The following is an 18921-nucleotide window of genomic DNA, read 5'->3' as shown; positions in this document are numbered from 1 at the left end:
AATTAAGCACCTGAATGATGTCTTGGCATTGATGTTGCCTAGCACCCACAGTTGACAATGGATTTGTGGATTTTATTCATTTAGTTAAGTGTGTATTACTTGAGTGCTGAGTGTTTCTGACGTGGGGTGAGGCACACCGGAGAAGGTGTGTGGGGGAAAATACAAAGATGGATATGACAGTTTTGGACTATGTGTGACCTTTTCTGAACTTCATCTTCACACAAAAGATGACTTCGTTTGTTTTTTTGAAAGTAACTTTGTTAACCTCTGTGGGCATGGATTCTCAGCTCTAACTTCATGCTCTTAATTCTAAGAATTTGGTGTCTCTCGTAAACCTTGGCTATTCTGGAAGGCCTGAGCCAGGCCAAGCTGATGAGCGACTCGCTGTCGAGCAGCTAAGTACAGGTCACACAGTGCGTGTCCTGCACTTCACCTTGGACAGAGGCCGCAGGGAGGAGCCAACAGCTCTCTGGACAGAAAGAAGCTGCTCCGTGTGGTCTTGGGGCCCCAGCTGTGAAGACCGCTGGGTCTCCCCAGATCATCTGCCCGATTTCTTGGATTCCGCACTCTGCAGAGTGCAGGGAGTTCCAACTGGAACAGTCCGTCTGGGGCCCGGCCAGAAATTTGCATCATGAACCCGGAAGAGGTCAGTCCTCTTGGGCTTTGTCAGTGGTTGTGCAGCAGAAAATTCCTTACACTGGATCTTCCCCCTTCCCAGCGCTCTTTGCTTTGTCCCTGGGTTTTTGTCTATCTGTGCAGCCATACCCCAGCAGACTCCCAAGTCAAGGGTGCATGATAGTCCAGTGAGGCCAAAGAAGAGACCCAGAGACAGCAGTCGAGACAGGTTGATTGGGGAAACTTGTAAACAAGGAGGACCGAAGCAGTGAAGAAAGCGTCGGCTGCTGGGATCTCTGTGCAGCCAGCTTTGACAGCACAGCAGCTTAGCCTGGCAGCTATCTTTGGCCTCTCCCTTCTCGCATGGCCAGTGTTCCAAGGAGATCAAGGCCTGCCATCTGGACACCCTTCAGTGCAAAGGACACGCTCTGGGCTGGGCATCTCCAGGAGCCCCTGACCCTGAAGCCTGGACAACACATTCTTCTACACATTCTGCTTGATGGGAATATAGAGGGAGGTGGGATCGGTATGTTCTCAAGATAGTGATTAACAGGGACGTTCAGGGTGAGCTTGCCCAAGCTAGCTATTCAGTAGCACCCTGGAAGCAAAAATGGAAACGAGAGAAGGTCTCACAGCCTGTTTAGAGAGGAGATTGTCTTCTGCCAGGGAACAGAATGCCGTACCTTGGCTCAGGTGAGAGATTTCTGGCTACCCTGAAATATCAGCCTTTCTAGACTCATTGGTTCCTGGCCTATTTCTTTTAAAAATGAGTATATTGAGAGAGAGACAGACAGACAGAGAACATAAGCAGGGGGAGTGGGAGAGGGAGAAGCAGGCTGCCCGCTGAGCAGGGAACCTGACACAGGGCTCTATCCCAGGACCCCGGGATTAAGACCTGAGCCAAAGGCAGATGCTTAACGACTGAGCCACCCAGGTGCCTCCAGGGGAAAGACTTTTATACAGAAGAGGAGGAAGCAAAACAAAGCAATTATTTGACTGGCTGCAACTTAGAGTCTGGCTGGATGTTTGTGATTGGTTGTCCATAGATAGCATTTTTTGTTTTTTGTTTTGTTTTGTTTTGTTTTGTTTTTCAACCTTGTAGCATTTACAGGCTTAGATTTTGGTTTGCTTATATAGGCCTCCAGCCTCAGGGCCACCCCAGTTAATGGCCTCCTTGTTTAATTAACTGAACAGTTCCCTATTTTCTGGAAGAGTGGCAAGATCAAGTCTTACACTTGTTTCTGTCGTGTCCAGATATCACCTTTGCACCAGGTGTTCCATCTTTTCCTGATCTCGTTCAGTACGAAATGATTCCTTAAGGGTTTCCTTTTCTCTCCTGATTTTGGCACGTTTTAAGATGATAGGTCAGCCGCTTTTAGAATATCCTCCAGTTTGGGTTTGTTAAAAGGGAATTCATTACAGGTGATTTTTAGGAAACAATAAAAGCCTGGCTCTCACACAGATATAAAACTGGACATGTGTTCAAACAATTCTACTCCTGTGAGGTGAGGGAATGGGGCAGATGTTTTAACGGTTTCAAAGGAGAAGTCAAAAGGGCACCAATTCATGTGAAGCAAAGGGATGTTGAAATCAATTGTAAGTTGAGGCAAACTGCATTTTCACCTGCAAGGAGGAAGTCCATAAAATCACTGTGAGACAGGACTACATGTACATATTCACCAGCTACCTACATTTAGAGACAAATGGGCTGGCGTCTGAGAACTGGGAAGAGAACGCAGTTTCCCGTTGGAACACAGGTGTCTTTATCTGCAGGTTTATCCTGTGTTGGTTTGTTGTTGTAAACCCGTATTGTACATCTTTGGCTGGAATATCACCGATGCTTGTGGTTTCTCCATTATAGCCTGTGGATGGACTCAATGTCTTATCACTGGTGTTCACTTTGACCACTTAGGAGAGCACTTTCCGGGAGTCTCTCCTGTAACACGTTTACCTCACCTTGTAATTAATTAATAAATAATTTTGGAATGGTTGCGGGATGGAGGATAGAAAAGAGCACAAATCAGATTTGAATGTTTTTTCCCAGAGATTTGGCTCTGCAACAGTATCAGCACACCACTCTTTGAAACAGTGGACTCATTCGGTCCTGTTTAATTCAGTAAGCTATGATCTGCCACTGTTATTATTTATTTTGGTGCGCAGTCTGTCCCAGATTTAGCTATGGAAGCTTCAAGCAGCATTCTGTGCCCTTCTGACCTGTCTCCCATTATTCTCTGGGCACTTTGTTCCTTTCTGGCTCAGGGAGCTGTTCCAGGCTTATCTAGAACTTTCCTTACTTCAGTCCTGGCAGGAGTCATTTCTACAAGGAACCCAGTTCCTTTTAGTGGACAGTAGTGCTCAGCCCCTGGGAGGGGGCCCACCCTCTGCTCAAGTGTGCCTCCCTGTGGTGGGCTGGTCACCTACTACTTCTACCCTGCCCAGAGGCTTTTTGAGGGAGAGAAGGAAGGAAGCTAATAAGTTTTTTTTTTCTTTTCAAAGACAGGTCAAGGTGGGGGATGGGAAGAGGAAGAAGATGGCTATATGCATTTTTTATACCTCTTCCCCTGCCCCTGATTTACCAAACACAAGATCTGATCTCCTGTGGTCAGTTAGGTTTCTGAAGTGGTTACATTTTATGTGGATGAAAATGAAACTTCACTTCATCTGAAAAGCCAAATCATTCATCAGCTGCTTATTATCTACTCTGCACAGACCTGACATAGTACTCAGTCACGGTGAAGGCCTCTGCCTTTAGGGGGCTGGAAGAACAGTGAGATGTCCTACCTAAGTCATACTACAGCCGATGTTTCTCTTAGCACGTGGGGGTAAGAGTGCCGCCCTCAGTCTGGTCAAGGAAGGGGAATCAGAGGTCAGGAAGGGTTCCCAGAGGAGCCTAGAAGCTGGGGAGTTTGAAGTAGAACTTAGCTAGTTAGATGGGAAGGGTATTCAAAACACAGGGAAGAACATACTTAAGACCAGAGAAATATGGCAGACTGGAGGGATGGGAAGTGGTTTGATAGGATGAACATCACTTGTTTCCTCATCTTCTTGACCTCAGTTTTTTAAGAAGCATAGTGGTCCTTTCTTGCATTTTTTGCAGGGTACTATCACAGAGTTCCATCTGTTGTCCAAGACTAGTGCAGTCTTGTGCACACAAGATAGCACACTATCTTGTGATACCTTCCCTGCAAAGAGGCAGTCTTTTCTCAAGAAAAGTCAAAGTGGAATTAGTGGGCATTTTCCCAAAGAAAGATAATCAATTATTTATTCAGTGTTTAGCTTATACTTAAGAATTGGTCTAGTACCTTTTGGCTCCACTTTTTTTTTTTTTTTTTCCATTGAAAATATGCCCGGTCTTATATATAGGGATTTTCTCCCCTTTGAACACATACTCACTCTGATCTAAATGGAGTGTTCTGGTTGCCTTTACTCTTAAATTAATGCAGCAGGTTGGTTATAGTAGTTTAATTCCTATCTTTTGATTGTTTCTCATCATTGGAGGAACACCAGTTTATTACTTTGAATAATGTTTTGAAATGAATAAAGTCATTTACATCATGGCAGTTATATCTCCCCTATATGTAATCCTGACCTTTCTTCAAGATATGTTCTTTGTGTAAAAATTATTGCTTTCAAACATGCTCCTCATATGTTTTTTTTTTTTTCAAATTTTGCAGACGATACCAGAAATTGCAGAAGATCATGAAGCCTTGGTAAGAATTTATGACCAATTAATATAGACGATGTAACACTTCTTCTTCTCTGCATAATTAAACCCTGTCCTCTGACTGACCTTATAACTATGCATCTAGATATTTTGAATAAGTGATTTTTTTTTTTTTTGCTTGTTTGATATTCTTACTAACAGGTTCTTCAAAAATTTATTCCCCCCCCCCCTTTTCTTTTGGTTGGTCGTCAAAGGATATTTTATGTTTGTTGCCACACAATGATTAAAACAGAATTGCTATCCTTCTCCGGGAGCAAGGCTAGGCATAATTTTATGTATTACTTTAAACAAAAACTTCCTTTTTTGTGGCCTATCTGATGTTCAAAGTTAAAAGTCTTTGATTTTCTTCAGTGGCTCAGTATGAAAAAGATCCACATTAAAAAAAAAAGTTCAGGATTGAAGTATGGTATGAAAATTATTTACTCGGAGTCTCAGAAAGTGTTCAGTCCCCTATCAAGTGAATTGCATGATAATTGTGTCTGGAGATCTCAGAACTTCTTTCTTAGCGCTTTTCCTCCTCGGTGCCTTTCTTGTCCACTGAACAAGGTGAGTCCAAACAGGGTCTAACAAACTCTCTCCAGTGGGCGGAACAAATTTCCATTTTGCCAAGTTGTTAAGCAGATAATTTCAATTTGAGAAGCAAGACTGAGCAACATCTGAAAATGTCTTATTTTTTCAGTCCTCAGAGAAAATTCCAATCGCCTTCAAGTGCATAAAACTGGTCTCAGTCATTCACCTTCCCCTACCCTTCCACATAGGAAAAAAAGTATATACTCCTTAGTTACTAAATCCTAATAAAGTGGAAAGCACTACTGCGTTTTTAGGATAAAAATTTTTAAATATTCTTTTGATGTATGTATTTAATATAGTAGGCACACTTAATGGTAATGGCAATAGAAGCCCTCTTTTATGAGAGTTTGTTCTGGGCACTGTCTCAATGTTTACACTCATTACTTTTTTTTTTTTTTTTAAAGATTTTATTTATTTATTTGACAGCTAGAGATCACAAGTAGGCAGAGAGAGGAGGAAGCAGGCTCCCAGCCGAGCAGAGAGCCCAATGTGGGGCTCGATCCCAGAACCCTGGGATCATGACCTGAGCCGAAGGCAGAGGCTTTAACCCACTGAGCCACCCAGGCGCCCCTACACTCATTACTTTTAATCCACACTTCTATCCACTGCACAAGATCAGTATAATGAGAATTATTTCACTGACGCAGAAGTTAAAATCAGGTGATGGAGATGGGACTCAAACTGAGTTTTTCTCTAGCAACCTCGTACGACTTGCTAGTGTCAAGGAATTTGGGGGCTCTGAAGCCAGAGTAATTTCTTAACATTTATCTGCCAATAATTTTAATCTTTTGGTATGTAGGGATGCTGGAAGTGTGACTACATGTGAACCATAATTTTCATTTATCAAGCATAGAATAAATCAGTGTTCAGGGCCTTCATTCTGGTAATGGCAGAATATCTTAATTAGGCTAATACAGATAGCAATAACAGAATCTGGACAAAATAGTGTAAACAAAAACACCTAAAAACAACTGCTTGAAGGAACTGGATAGCAACCCAAAGTAGACAGAAAGAAGGAGGTCAACCCTTGGAAGAACAAATGAGTCTCAGATGAGATTTATGTGTTTGTAGCTTTTCCCTGAAGATCCCTGCTCCTGTAGTTATAATGCATGGAGTGGCTGAAAGCCTGAGTCTTGGTAGGACACTAAGAAGATATAGTTTGGGGCTGATGGAGCAGCTACCTCATGAGGGGAAATCCATGAAAGGAGGGAAGTTCAGAGGATATGAGACCCTATATCTACATACATCCACCTGTAAAATCGGCCCAAGTCAGTAATGTACATTGTAATGTACAATGTAATGTACATGTAAATGTACATGTGTGTGAGTGTAGATGTGTGTGAGAAACCTGGGGGGCCTGGTAAAAATAGCAACTGGAAATGAAAATTGAGAAGAGATTTAAACTGCCATTCACTACAGAATTTGGGAGTTTGATTCTAGCTAGGTTTGTTCCTGCTCTAACAAAACATTCTTCAGAAGAATAAAATTGAAATTTTGAGACTTGGCAGTCTTTTATTCCCAATGTTCAGAATATAATAAAAAAAAGCCAACTAGATATGTGAAGAAGAAGAAAAGATGACTCATTCTTAAGAAAAAATAAAGTACGAGAATCTGAGTCTGAGATGACCCAGGTGTTGGAATTAGCAAATGAAGATTCTAAAGCAACGTTTGTAACTATATTAAAAGAAGAAGGTATTTCTGTGATGTGTGCACAGATGAGAAGTCTTAGCAGAGAAATGGAAACCATAAAAAAATAATCAGTTGGAGATTATAAAACTGGAAAGTGTAATACTTAAAATGACAAATTCACTGTATGGGAGTTGAAGATAGCAGAAGAAATAGTAACCTTGAAGACGTGTCAGTACAAATTGTTCAGTCTGAAGAATAGATAAAATGAATAGAGAGTAATTGATCTGTGAGATTATAACAATTGATTTAAACCACATTTAATGGGGGTCTCAGAAAGAGAGAAGAGAATGAAGCAGAAAAATATTTGAGGAAATAATGACAGTTTCCAAAATTTGTTGGAAAACATAAATTTATAGAGCTAAAAAGCTCAGTGATCCTAAGTGGGGTTAGTAGAAAACTGTTATCTGGAAACATTATGGTCAAACTTTTGAAATTTAAGGAATTTATTTATTTATTTAGATTGAGTGTGAGCTGGGGGGTGGGTGGGGAGAAGAAGGGCAGAAGGAGAGAGGGAATCCCAAGCAGATGCTCTTTTGAGCATGGAGCTGGACCCTGGACTCGATCCCACAACCCTGAGATCATGACCTGAGCCAAAACCAAGAGTTGGATATTTAACTGTCTGAGCCATGCAGGTCCCCCCAGCACAATATCATTTTTTAAAAGGAAATTGCAAACCAATCCTAAAACTGAAAGGAAATGTGTAGGACCTAGAATAGGCAAAACAGTCTTGGAAAAAGCAACAAGGATGAACCAAGTTGGAGGATTTCATTAACTGACTTCAAGACTTCCTATAAAGTTACTAACACACTGGGAATTTGCTATAAGAGGGTAGACAGATCAAAGGAACAGAATAGAGTCCAGAACTGATTTGCAGTTAAATTTTTAACAAAGGAGCCAAAAGAACGTTTGCACACGAGTCAGGCTATGAAAATGAAGGCCAAGGGTGATTTAGCAATTTTTAACCTTTTATGTATATAATTTTTACCACATACAAGAGAAAACATTTGGAAAAATTCAAAGGGCAAGGCAGAACTGTATTCATTAACTTTGGGAATTATGGATATAGTGTGTATGACTTATTGATAACTTTAAAAGTGGCCTTTACTTCCATCTTCTCTCCACCTCTGCCCTGGGAATGGCCCTCAGTCAAAACATTTGGAGGCACTATTCTTTTATAAATTTAGCTGCTTGAATTTGAAACGCTTCAAGATTGGCTGTATTTAGTTGGAATGAAGATGGTCTCTACTGAGTTGATGAGAAACATTTATTTGAATCGTTCCAACACACATGGTGTGTTGGCTGTGACATGTCTCTCACCAGAATGTAAGTTTGCAGTCGGCTTAATTTGTGGCAGTTGGTACTGCAAAATCTTTAGCTTAGCACTTTATAAAAAAACAAATAAAGCAAACAAATAAAAGTGCTCCTGAATGTGCCATGTGGTTGGGTTTTACTCATAACCCCTTAGCCTTGATCTTGTGCGCGTGGCATTGACTTCGAAAGAGAGCCTTTCTTTTGCCTTTGCCTTTGGAGCCTCAGTCTCTCCTCTAGGGGTGAGAGTCAACATCTATGTTGGGGTTCGGTAAGGGCTTTTATAGCTGCATCATTTGAAATTAGATGATTGATTTGGAATGTAATAAAATTTTAGCATGGCCATTTCTCTTTTCAATTGAGGATTTGAGTTTGAATTAAAAAAAAAAATTCTCTCTTGTGGAAACCTAGTATGCCATCTAGCAACCAGTCATAGAGAATTATATTTATGTTATATATGCACTCTCTCTATATGTAAGAGTATTATATATGTCTGTGTATATTTTATAATGTAATAAATAATATAACACCTATATTTAATAATATCTTTATATGATATAAAATGGAATTGTATGGTCTGATTACATATACTATATATATATTTTTTAAGATTTTATTTATTGGGCACCTGGGTGGCTCAGTGGGTTGAGCCGCTGCCTTCAGCTCGGGTCATGATCTCAGGGTCCTGGGATCGAGTCCTGCATCGGGCTCTCTGCTCGGCAGGGAGCCTGCTTCCCTCCCTCTCTCTGCCTGCCTCTCTGTCTACTTGTGATCTCTCTCTGTCCAATAAATAAATTAAAAAAAAGATTTTATTTATTTATTGGACAGAGAGAGATCACAAGCAGGCAGAGCAATAGGCAGAGAGAGAGGAGGAAGCAGGCTCTCCACTGAGCAGAGAGCCCGATGCGGGGCTTGATCCCAGGACCCTGGGATCATGACCCGAGCCGAAGGCAGAGGCTTTAACCCACTGAGCCACCCAGGCGCCCCACATATACAATATATTTTAAAATATGTGTATAAGTAAGATATTATTATATAATATTTCTATAAAATATGAATACAAATAATACAACACTTATATACAATGTTATTAGATGGACCAAGGGAGCTATCCCTATTCTGGGCATCTTAGTGTGTGATGTGGAAGGAGCTTCTCCCACTTACCAATCAGTCATACTTATGGAAGACAGCAAAACCCAGAAAAGCCTATCGACAGTTGCAGAAATTGCACTCCACCTCCTTCACAACCATGGAGATTGAAATCCTGGGCCCAAAGGCAAAGATTGCAGATTTGGAGACCAAGTGATACCTTTTCTCTTTCTCTCCATCTTTCCTCCCAAGTCCTTGCAGCCTGTCTGAGGAGACTGTGGGTAGAGTTCCAGAGTATTTGAGGAAGCAGGACAATCCCTAGGGCTTACTAAGGTCGCTCAGAGTATGGGCCCTTCCGGTGGGGACCAGGGTCATTTTACCTTCGGATAATTAGAGAGCATAAATATTACTTATATTTTGTTTCTAAAGCAGCTAAGGAAGACGAACACCCTCTCTGTTCTCAGCCTCAGCTAGCTCCAGGGGGTATAAAGAAGGGTTTGATTGCAGTAGCATGTGCTTTCCTTTGTCACTGTCTCAGTGCTGGTGCTGTGAGTGACGAGACGAGGCCGTGTTTCCACTGTACGGAGGCAGCGGGTGCTATTCTCCAATGTCATTTACATGGGAGTCTTGTAGAGTTGAGATCTTTGAACTTGACAGGTGTAAGCAAATAGCAACGATTAGTTACCATATGCTTGTTTTCCCCCTTTTTAAGCAAAAAAGAAAATAAATTAGCTGATAATGGTGATGACTAATGTTATAATAAAGTAATACATTAGCTAATACTGTTTACTGTGAGTACTATACATTATCATGTAATAACGTTTTCACAGCAATACTAATGCCAACACAGTTTATTAATAAGTCTTACTAATTGCTTTTATACCTCTCTTATTTTCCTGAGGAAGTTTCCCTTTTTTTGTTTTATTTTTCCCCCACAATCTGATATCTGGATTTTCTTGTGATTCACTGTAGAGTCATTTCTGGATTTTTTTTTGGTAACCTTTCTTGCTACTCTTTTTAACCCCTTTTTCGTCTTTCTACTGGTTATATATTCTGCTTCAAGTACGTTTGGGTTTTTTGGTTTGGAATTTATTTGGGGGGGGGCGTGCCACCTGGGGATCGCCTGTGAGATTGGTATTGCCAGTCTGTAACTCAGAGAAGCCTTTAAAAAAAGTAGTTCTTGCCTGAATGGTTTGGCTTTCCTTGCTTTCCCCTCCCACCCACCCAACACCCTCCCCCACCCACCGCACCCTGGCTCCAAGGACAGAGAATCCTTGACACAACGAAGGCAAACATTTGAAGATCTTGGACTTTGTTTACCTTCCTACAAGATCACTTTTGTGTAATGGATCACAGCTAACGCAAGTTGCTACTATGCTACACACTGCGGGAAGGGCTTGAAGCCTGGTGGCTTGTTCTGTTCCCCCAGAAATCCCCGAGTCAAGTATCACTACCACCACTTCAGTAAGGAAGCTAAGGCACAGCCTGAGTCAGTAATTTGCCCATCGAGTGCTGGAGAGGAGACTGCTGTCCGACTCCACGTAACGGTGTCTATCCGTTCCATCCCATCCTCTCTGACCTCTGGTAGCTTCGGATCACGGTCTTCTCCTGACAGCCTCGCAGCCTCTGAAGTGACGCAGAATTCCCAAGGTCATGCCTGAGGTCATAAGCCCCTCTCAGGAAACTGACGAAGCTGTTTTCAAAGAAACGGGAGTCTGTTTTCTGTTCTGTTAGCACAAAATAGATAATAGCACAAAATAGTCTAAATAGCACAAAACAGTCTAAACATTCCATGAGCCTTTGTAGTATAGCAGTTGTGGCATGACGGAGTCTAGAGATTCAAAATCTGAGCAACCAGCTTCATTTATTTATTGTTTTAAATCAAGCGCGTGAATCTGCGAGGTTGTGTGCGGTGCAGACATCCCGGTGGGCCTCATTCAGGGTACTTGGAGAGAGTAGTCACCTTGAGACTTAGCATTGATGATGACGATGATTTACAGTAGAGGTGAGTTTCTTTAAAAGATTCTGAGTGTCTGTTAAGTGTTGTTTTGAGAACATTAGAAACCAGGGTATTGTCTGATCAGGGACAGGAGTGGAGCTGTTTTAAAAGGATAGTGCTTTTGCCTGATTGTGTCTGATCTCTGTTTTGATTTCTAACCCACACATTAGAGCCTCCAGACAACCCTCCAAATCACAGCAAGTCTATGGCCAGCAAATAATGATTATTTGCACAGAAAGTCTATAATAAAGATAAAATGCAGTACGCCTGGGTAGCGCCGTCAGTTAGGTGGCTGCTTTTGGGTCAGGCCATGATCCCAGGGTCCTGGGATTAAGTCCCTGCATCAGGCTTCCTGCTCAGTGGAGAGCCTGCTTCTCTCTCTCCCTCTGCCTGCTGCTTCCCCTACTTGTGATCTCCCTCTCTGTTAGATAAATAAAATATTTAAAATAAATATAAAATGCTGGCCAGTGTAATATAGAAATGAATATGTTTACTTGCATATATATTTGTATCTGTGTGTTTGTGTGTGTGTAAGCACTCCTCCAAACACACACACATGCACGTGTATATACAGACTGCTCAAATCCTCTGCAAAGTGCTAATACTCTTACTAGAATTATTTCTGATTATTAGCTACCCATGAATAATAAAAGAAGCACGTTGCCCTCTCTTGGCTAGGAAGCTTTAAGTGATCTTTCACTGAATACTTACATGCTACACATGTTATTAAGTACAGTACAAACAGTCCTGTGTTAAACAGGTGTCACTCTTCAGTTTTTCAACTGGGAAGACAGAGGCTCAGATATTAGGGAATAGTGAGACATAGTGAGACATAACCAGAGTGAGAGTCAGTTGGAGTTCAGTTCTGTGCCACTGAGGCCCTGGCTTTCTTTGTCAAGCCCACCAGCCTCCTTCCCTTTAAATCACTTTTTTTTTTTTAAAGATTTTATTTAATTATTTGACAGAGAGAGACCACAAGTAGGCAGAGAGGCAGGCAGAGAGGGAGGGGGAAGCAGACTCCCTGCTGAGCAGAGAGCCCCATGCAGGGCTCGATCCCAGGACCCTGAGATCATGACCTGAGCTGAAGGCAGAGGCTTAACCCACTAAGCCACCCGGGCGCCCCTTGACTCACATTTTTGATGAAGTTTCCTATAGCCCAGCTGTTTATCTCAGTGATCTTTCACAGTTCTGTTGTATTCACTTTTCTAAAGCTTTCTCACTTCTGTGCGTGTCCTAGGGCTCAGCTCTTGGCCCATCTCCATTAATCCTCTTTGTGTTTTCCAGCTTTGGAGACATGCTGTCCTTCACCCTGACAGCCTTTGTTGAGCTGATGGACCATGGAATAGTGTCCTGGGATACGTTTTCAGTGGCATTTATTAAGAAGGTAATGCAGACTCTGCTTTTCTTTTTTTTTTTTTAATTTTATTTTTAAATTTTATTTTTTATAAACATATAATATATTTTTATCCCCAGGGGTACAGGTCTGTGAATCGCCAGGTTTACACACTTCACAGCACTCACCATAGCACATACCCTCCGCAATGTCCATAACCCCACCCCCCCTCTCCCAACCGCCCTCCCCCCATCAACCCTCAGTTTGTTTTGTGAGATTAAGAGTCACTTATGGTTTGTCTCCCTCCCAATCCCATCTTGTTTCATTTACTCTTCTCCTACCCCCTTAACCCCCCATGTTGCATCTCCTCTCCCTCATATCAGGGAGATCATATGATAGTTGTCTTTCTCCGATTGACTTATTTCGCTAAGCATGATAGCCTCTAGTTCCATCCACGTCGTCGCAAATGGCAAGATTTCATTTCTTTTGATGGCTGCATAGTATTCCATTGTGTATATATTCCACATCTTCTTTATCCATTCGTCTGTTGATGGACATCTAGGTTCTTTCCATAGTTTGGCTATTGTAGACATTGCTGCTATAAACATTCGGGTGCACGTGTCCCTTCGGATCACTACGTTTGTATCTTTAGGGTAAATACCCAGCAGTGCAATTGCTGGGTCATAGGGTAGTTCTATTTTCAACATTTTGAGGAACCTCCATGCTGTTTTCCAGAGTGGTTGCACGAGCTTGCATTCCCACCAACAGTGTAGGAGGGTTCCCCTTTCTCCGCATCCTCGCCAGCATCTGTCATTTCCTGACTTGTTCATTTTAGCCATTCTGACTGGTGTGAGGTGATATCTCATGGTGGTTTTGATTTGTATTTCCCTGATGCCGAGTGATGTGGAGCCCTTTTTCATGTGTCTGTTGGCCATCTGGATGTCTTCTTTGCAGAAATGTCTGTTCATGTCCTCTGCCCATTTCTTGATTGGATTATTTGTTCTTTGGGTGTTGAGTTTGCTAAGTTCTTTATAGATTTTGGACACTAGCCCTTTATCTGATATGTCATTTGCAAATATCTTCTCCCATTCTGTCAGTTGTCTTTTGGTTTTGTTAACTGTTTCCTTTGCTGTGCAAAAGCTTTTGATCTTGATAAAATCCCAAAAGTTCATTTTTGCCCTTGCTTCCCTTGCCTTTGGTGATGTTCCTAGGAAGATGTTGCTGCGGCTGAGGTCAAAGAGGTTGCTGCCTGTGTTCTCCTCAAGGATTTTGATGGATTCCTTTCTCACATTGAGATCCTTCATCCATTTTGAGTCTATTTTCGTGTGTGGTGTAAGGAAATGATCCAATTTCATTTTTCTGCATGTGGCTGTCCAATTTTCCCAACACCATTTATTGAAGAGGCTGTCTTTTTTCCATTGGACATTCTTTCCTGCTTTGTCGAAGATGAGTTGCCCATAGAGTTGAGGGTCTATTTCTGGGCTCTCTATTCTGTTCCATTGATCTATGTGTCTGTTTTTGTGCCAGTACCATGCTGTCTTGATGATGACAGCTTTGTAATAGAGCTTGAAGTCCGGAATTGTGATGCCACCAACTTTGGCTTTCTTTTTCAATATTCCTTTGGCTATTCGAGGTCTTTTCTGGTTCCATATAAATTTTAGGATTATTTGTTCCATTTCTTTGAAAAAAATGGATGGTACTTTGATAGGAATTGCATTAAATGTGTAGATTGCTTTAGGTAGCATAGACATTTTCACAATAGTTATTCTTCCAATCCAGGAGCATGGAACATTTTTCCATTTCTTTGTGTCTTCCTCAGTTTCTTTCTTGAGTACTTTATAGTTTTCTGTGTATAGATTCTTAGTCTCTTTGGTTAGGTTTATTCCTAGGTATCTTATAGTTTTGGGTGCAATTGTTTTTTTTTTTATTATTTTTTTTAAAGATTAATTTATTTATTTGACAGAGAGAGATCACAAGTAGACGGAGAGGCAGACAGAGAGAGAGAGAGAGGGAAGCAGGCTTCTCGCCGAGCAGAGAGCCCGATGCAGGACTCGATCCCAGGACCCCGAGATCATGACCTGAGCCGAAGGCAGCGGCTCAACCCAGGCGCCCCAGTTTTGGGTGCAATTGTAAAAGGGATTGACTCCTTAATTTCTCTTTCTTCTGTCTTGTTGTTGGTGTAGAGAAATGCAACTGATTTCTGTGCATTGATTTTATATCCTGACACTTTACTGAATTCCTGTACAAGTTCTAGCAGTTTTGGAGTGGAGTCTTTTGGGTTTTCCACATATAGTATCATATCATCTGCAAAGAGTGATAGTTTGACTCCTTCTTTGCCGATTTGGATGCCTTTAATTTCCTTTTGTTGTCTGATTGCTGAGGCTAGGACATCTAGTACTATGTTGAATAGCAGTGGTGATAACGGACATCCCTGCCGTGTTCCTGACCTTAGCGGAAAAGCTTTCAGTTTTTCTCCATTGAGAATGATATTTGCGGTGGGTTTTTCATAGATGGCTTTGATAATATTGAGGTATGTGCCCTCTATCCCTACACTTTGAAGAGTTTTGATCAGGAAGGGATGCTGTACTTTGTCAAAAGCTTTTTCAGCATCTATGGAGAGTATCATATGGTTCTTGTTCTTTCTTTTATTAATGTGTTGTATCACATTGATTGATTTGCGGATGTTGAACCAAGCTTGTAGCCCTGGAATAAATCCCACTTGGTCATGGTGAATAATCCTTTTAATGTACTGTTGAATCCTATTGGCTAGTATTTTGGCGAGAATTTTTGCATCTGTGTTCATCAAGGATATTGGTCTGTAGTTCTCTTTTTTGTTGGGATCCTTGTCTGGTTTTGGGATCAAGGTGATGCTGGCCTCATAAAATGAGTTTGGAAGTTTTCCTTCCATTTCTATTTTTTGGAACAGTTTCAGGAGAATAGGAATTAGTTCTTCTTTAAATGTTTGGTAGAATTCCCCCGGGAAGCCGTCTGGCCCTGGGCTTTTGTTTGTTTGGAGATTTTTGATGACTGTTTCAATCTCCTTACTGGTTATGGGTCTGTTCACGCTTTCTATTTCTTCCTGGTTCAGTTGTGGTAGTTTATATGTCTCTAGGAATGCATCCATTTCTTCCAGATTGTCAAATTTGTTGGCGTAGTGTTGCTCATAGTATGTTCTTATAATTGTCTGTATTTCTTTGGTGTTCGTTGTGATCTCTCCTCTTTCATTCATGATTTTATTTATTTGGGTCCTTTCTCTTTTCTTTTTGATAAGTCTGGCCAGGGGTTTATCGATCTTATTAATTCTTTCAAAGAACCAGCTCCTAGTTTCGTTGATTTGTTCTATTGTTTTTTTGGTTTCTGTTTCATTGATTTCTGCTCTGATCTTTATGATTTCTCTTCTCCTGCTGGGTTTAGGGTTTCTTTCTTGTTCTTTCTCCAGCTCCTTTAGGTGTAGGGTTAGGTTGTGTACCTGAGACCTTTCTTGTTTCTTGAGAAAGGCTTGTACCGCTATATATTTTCCTCTCAGGACTGCCTTTGTTGTGTCCCACAGATTTTGAACCGTTGTGTTTTCATTATCATTTGTTTCCATGAATTTTTTCAATTCTTCTTTAATTTCCTGGTTGACCCATTCATTCTTTAGAAGGATGCTGTTTAGTCTCCATGTATTTGGGTTCTTTCCAAATTTCCTCTTGTGATTGAGTTCTAGCTTCAGAGCATTATGGTCTGAAAATATGCAGGGAATGATCCCATCTTTTGATAACGGTTGAGACCTGATTTAGGACCATGAATGTGATCTATTCTGGTGAAAATTCCATGTGCACTAGAGAAGAATGTGTATTCTGTTGCTTTGGGATGAAATGTTCTGAATATATCTGTGATGCCCATCTGGTCCAGTGTGTCATTTAAGGCCTTGATTTCCTTGTTGATCTTTTGCTTGGATGATCTGTCCATTTCAGTGAGGGGAGTGTTAAAGTCCCCCACTATTATTGTATTATTGTTGATGTGTTTCGTTGATTTTGTTATTAATTGGTTTATATAGTTGGCTGCTCCCACGTTAGGGGCATAGATATTTAAAATTGTTAGATCTTCTTGTTGGACAGTTCCTTTGAGTATGATATAGTGTCCTTCCTCACCTCTTATTATAGTCTTTGGCTTAAAATCTAATTGATCTGATATAAGGATTGCCACTCCTGCTTTCTTCTGATGTCCATTAGCATGGTAAATTCTTTTCCACCCCCTCACTTTAAATCTGGAGGTGTCTTCGGGTTTAAGATGAGTTTCTTGTAGGCAACATATAGATGGGTTTTGTTTTTTTTATCCATTCTGATACCCTGTGTCTTTTGATTGGGGAATTTAGCCCATTAACATTCAGAGTAAGTATTGAGAGATATGAATTTAGTGCCATTGTATTGCCTGTAAGGTGACTGTTATTGTATATTGTCTCTGTTTCTTTCTGATCTACTACTTTGAGGGTCTCTCTTTGCTTAGAGGACCCCTTTCAATATTTCCTGTAGAGCTGGTTTGGTATTTGCAAATTCTTTCAGTTTTTGTTTGTCCTGGAAGCTTTTAATCTCTCCTTCTATTTTCAATGATAGCCTAGCTGGATATAGTATTCTTGGCTGCATGTTTTTCTCGTTTAGTACTCTGAATATATCATGCCAGCTCTTTCTGGCCTGCCAGGTCTCTGTGGATAAGTCTGCTGCCAATCTAATATTTTTACCATTGTACGTTATAGACTTCTTTTCCTGGGCTGCTTTCAGGATCTTCTCTTTGTCACTAAGACTTGTAAATTTTACTATTAGGTGACGGGGTGTGGACCTATTCTTATTGATCTTGAGGGGGGTTCTCTGAACCTCCTAGATTTTGATGCTTGTTCCCTTTGCCATATTGGGGAAATTCTCTCCAATAATTCTCTCCAATATACCTTCTGCTCCCCTCTCTGTTTCCTCTTCTTCTGGAATCCCAATTATTCTAATGTTGTTTCGTCTTATGTTGTCACTTATCTCTCAAATTCTCCCCTCGTGGTCCAGTAGCTGTTTGTCCCTCTTTTGGTCAGCTTCTTTATTCTCTGTCATTTGGTCTTCTATATCGCTAATTCTTTCTTCTGCCTCATTTATCCTAGCAGTGAGAGCCTCCATTTTTGATTGCACCTCATTAATAGCTTTTTTTATTTCAACTTGGTTAGGTTTTAGTTCTTTTATTTCTCCAGAAAGGGCTTTTATATCTCCCGAGAGGGTTTCTCTAATATCTTCCATGCCTTTTTCGAGCCCGGCTAGAACCTTGAGAATCGTCATTCTGAACTCTAGATCTGACATATTACCAATGTCTGTATTGATTAGGTCCCTAGCCTCTGGTACTGCCTCTTGTTCTTTTTTTTGTGGTGAATTTTTCCGCCTTGTCATTTTGTCCAGATAAGAGTATATGAAGGAGCAAGTAAAATACTAAAAGGGTGGCAACAACCCCAGGAAAATATGCTTTAGCCAAATCAGAAGAGATCCCAAATCGTGAGGGGGGAGGAAGGGGATAAAAAGAGGTTCAGAAAGAAAAAAGAAAAAAGAAAAAAAAAAAAAGAAGAAGAAACAATTAAAAAAAGAAAACCAATAAAGAAAAAATATACAAAGGAAATATATATATATATATATATATATATATATATATATATATATATTAGATAAACTAGTTAGAAAACGTTAAAAAAGAAAAGGGTAAAAGTTAAAAAAATTTAGCAGCAGAAGAAAAAAAAATTGAAAAAGAAAAAAAATTAAATTAACTGCAAGGCTAAAAAATCATGGGGAGAAAGCCATGAGTTCCGTGCTTTGCTTTCTACTCCTCTTGAATTCCGCTGCTCTCCTTGGTATTGAAACTGCACTCCTTGGTAGGTAAACTTGGTCCTGGCTGGGTTTCTCGTTGATCTTCTGGGGGAGGGGCCTGTTGTAGTGATTCTCAAGTGTCTTTCCCCAGGAGGAGTTGCACCGCCCTTACCCAGGCCGGTCTGAGTAATCCGCTCGGGTTTGCTTTCGGGAGCTTTTGTTCCCTGAGCGCTTTCCGTAGAGTTCCGGAGGGCAGGAATGAAGATGGCGGCCTCCCGGTCTCCGGCCCGGAGGAGCTGAGAGCCCGGGGCCCCACTCCTCAGTGCGCCCTCAGAGAACAGTGCCCAATTACTCCTGTCACCCTGCCTCCGGCCGCGCTCCAAGCTGACCGAGCCTGCGAGCGGTTCAAGGTAACCCCGAGCTTAGAGCTCACTCCTCGGCTCTGTTTCTGTAGCCGGCTTCCCCGTTCTAATACCTGTAAGCTCTGCGACACTCAGACACCCTGGATCCTTCTGTGACCCAGCAGGACCTGAGGCCACGCTGACCCTGCGTGGGCTTCACCCCGGTTAAGCCTCTGGAGCCATGTCCCTCAGCAGAGCAGACTTTTAAAAGTCCTGATTTTGGGGGCGCCTGGGTGGCTTAGTGGGTTGACCCTCTGCCTTCGGCTCGGGTCATGGTCTCGGGGTCCTGGGATCGGGCCCCGCATCTGGCTCAGGTCATGGTCTCAGGGTCCTGATCAAGCCCCGCATCGGGCTTTCTGCTCGGCGGGGAGCCTGCTTCCCTT

The 18921-nt window shown here is 41.5% G+C and overlaps 1 protein-coding gene across 7 annotated transcripts in view; it reads left to right on the top strand.

The window, feature by feature from the left end:
- Window positions 1-18921, top strand: part of ELMO1 (engulfment and cell motility 1) — a 545585-nt gene that overhangs the window by 173315 nt on the left and 353349 nt on the right. For all 7 annotated transcript variants that reach the window (XM_047695461.1, XM_047695463.1, XM_047695459.1 and 4 more), the window contains 2 exons: window positions 4290-4325; window positions 12279-12378. In XM_047695461.1, the coding sequence (XP_047551417.1) occupies window positions 4290-4325; window positions 12279-12378 (136 nt within the window). The remainder of the gene's footprint in view (window positions 1-4289; window positions 4326-12278; window positions 12379-18921) is intronic.

The sequence above is a fragment of the Lutra lutra genome, chromosome 11, assembly GCF_902655055.1.
Source record: "Lutra lutra chromosome 11, mLutLut1.2, whole genome shotgun sequence".
NCBI lineage: Eukaryota > Metazoa > Chordata > Mammalia > Carnivora > Mustelidae > Lutra > Lutra lutra.
Note: the sequence above shows the minus strand (reverse complement) of the source record. Positions and strands in the feature narration are given on the sequence as shown.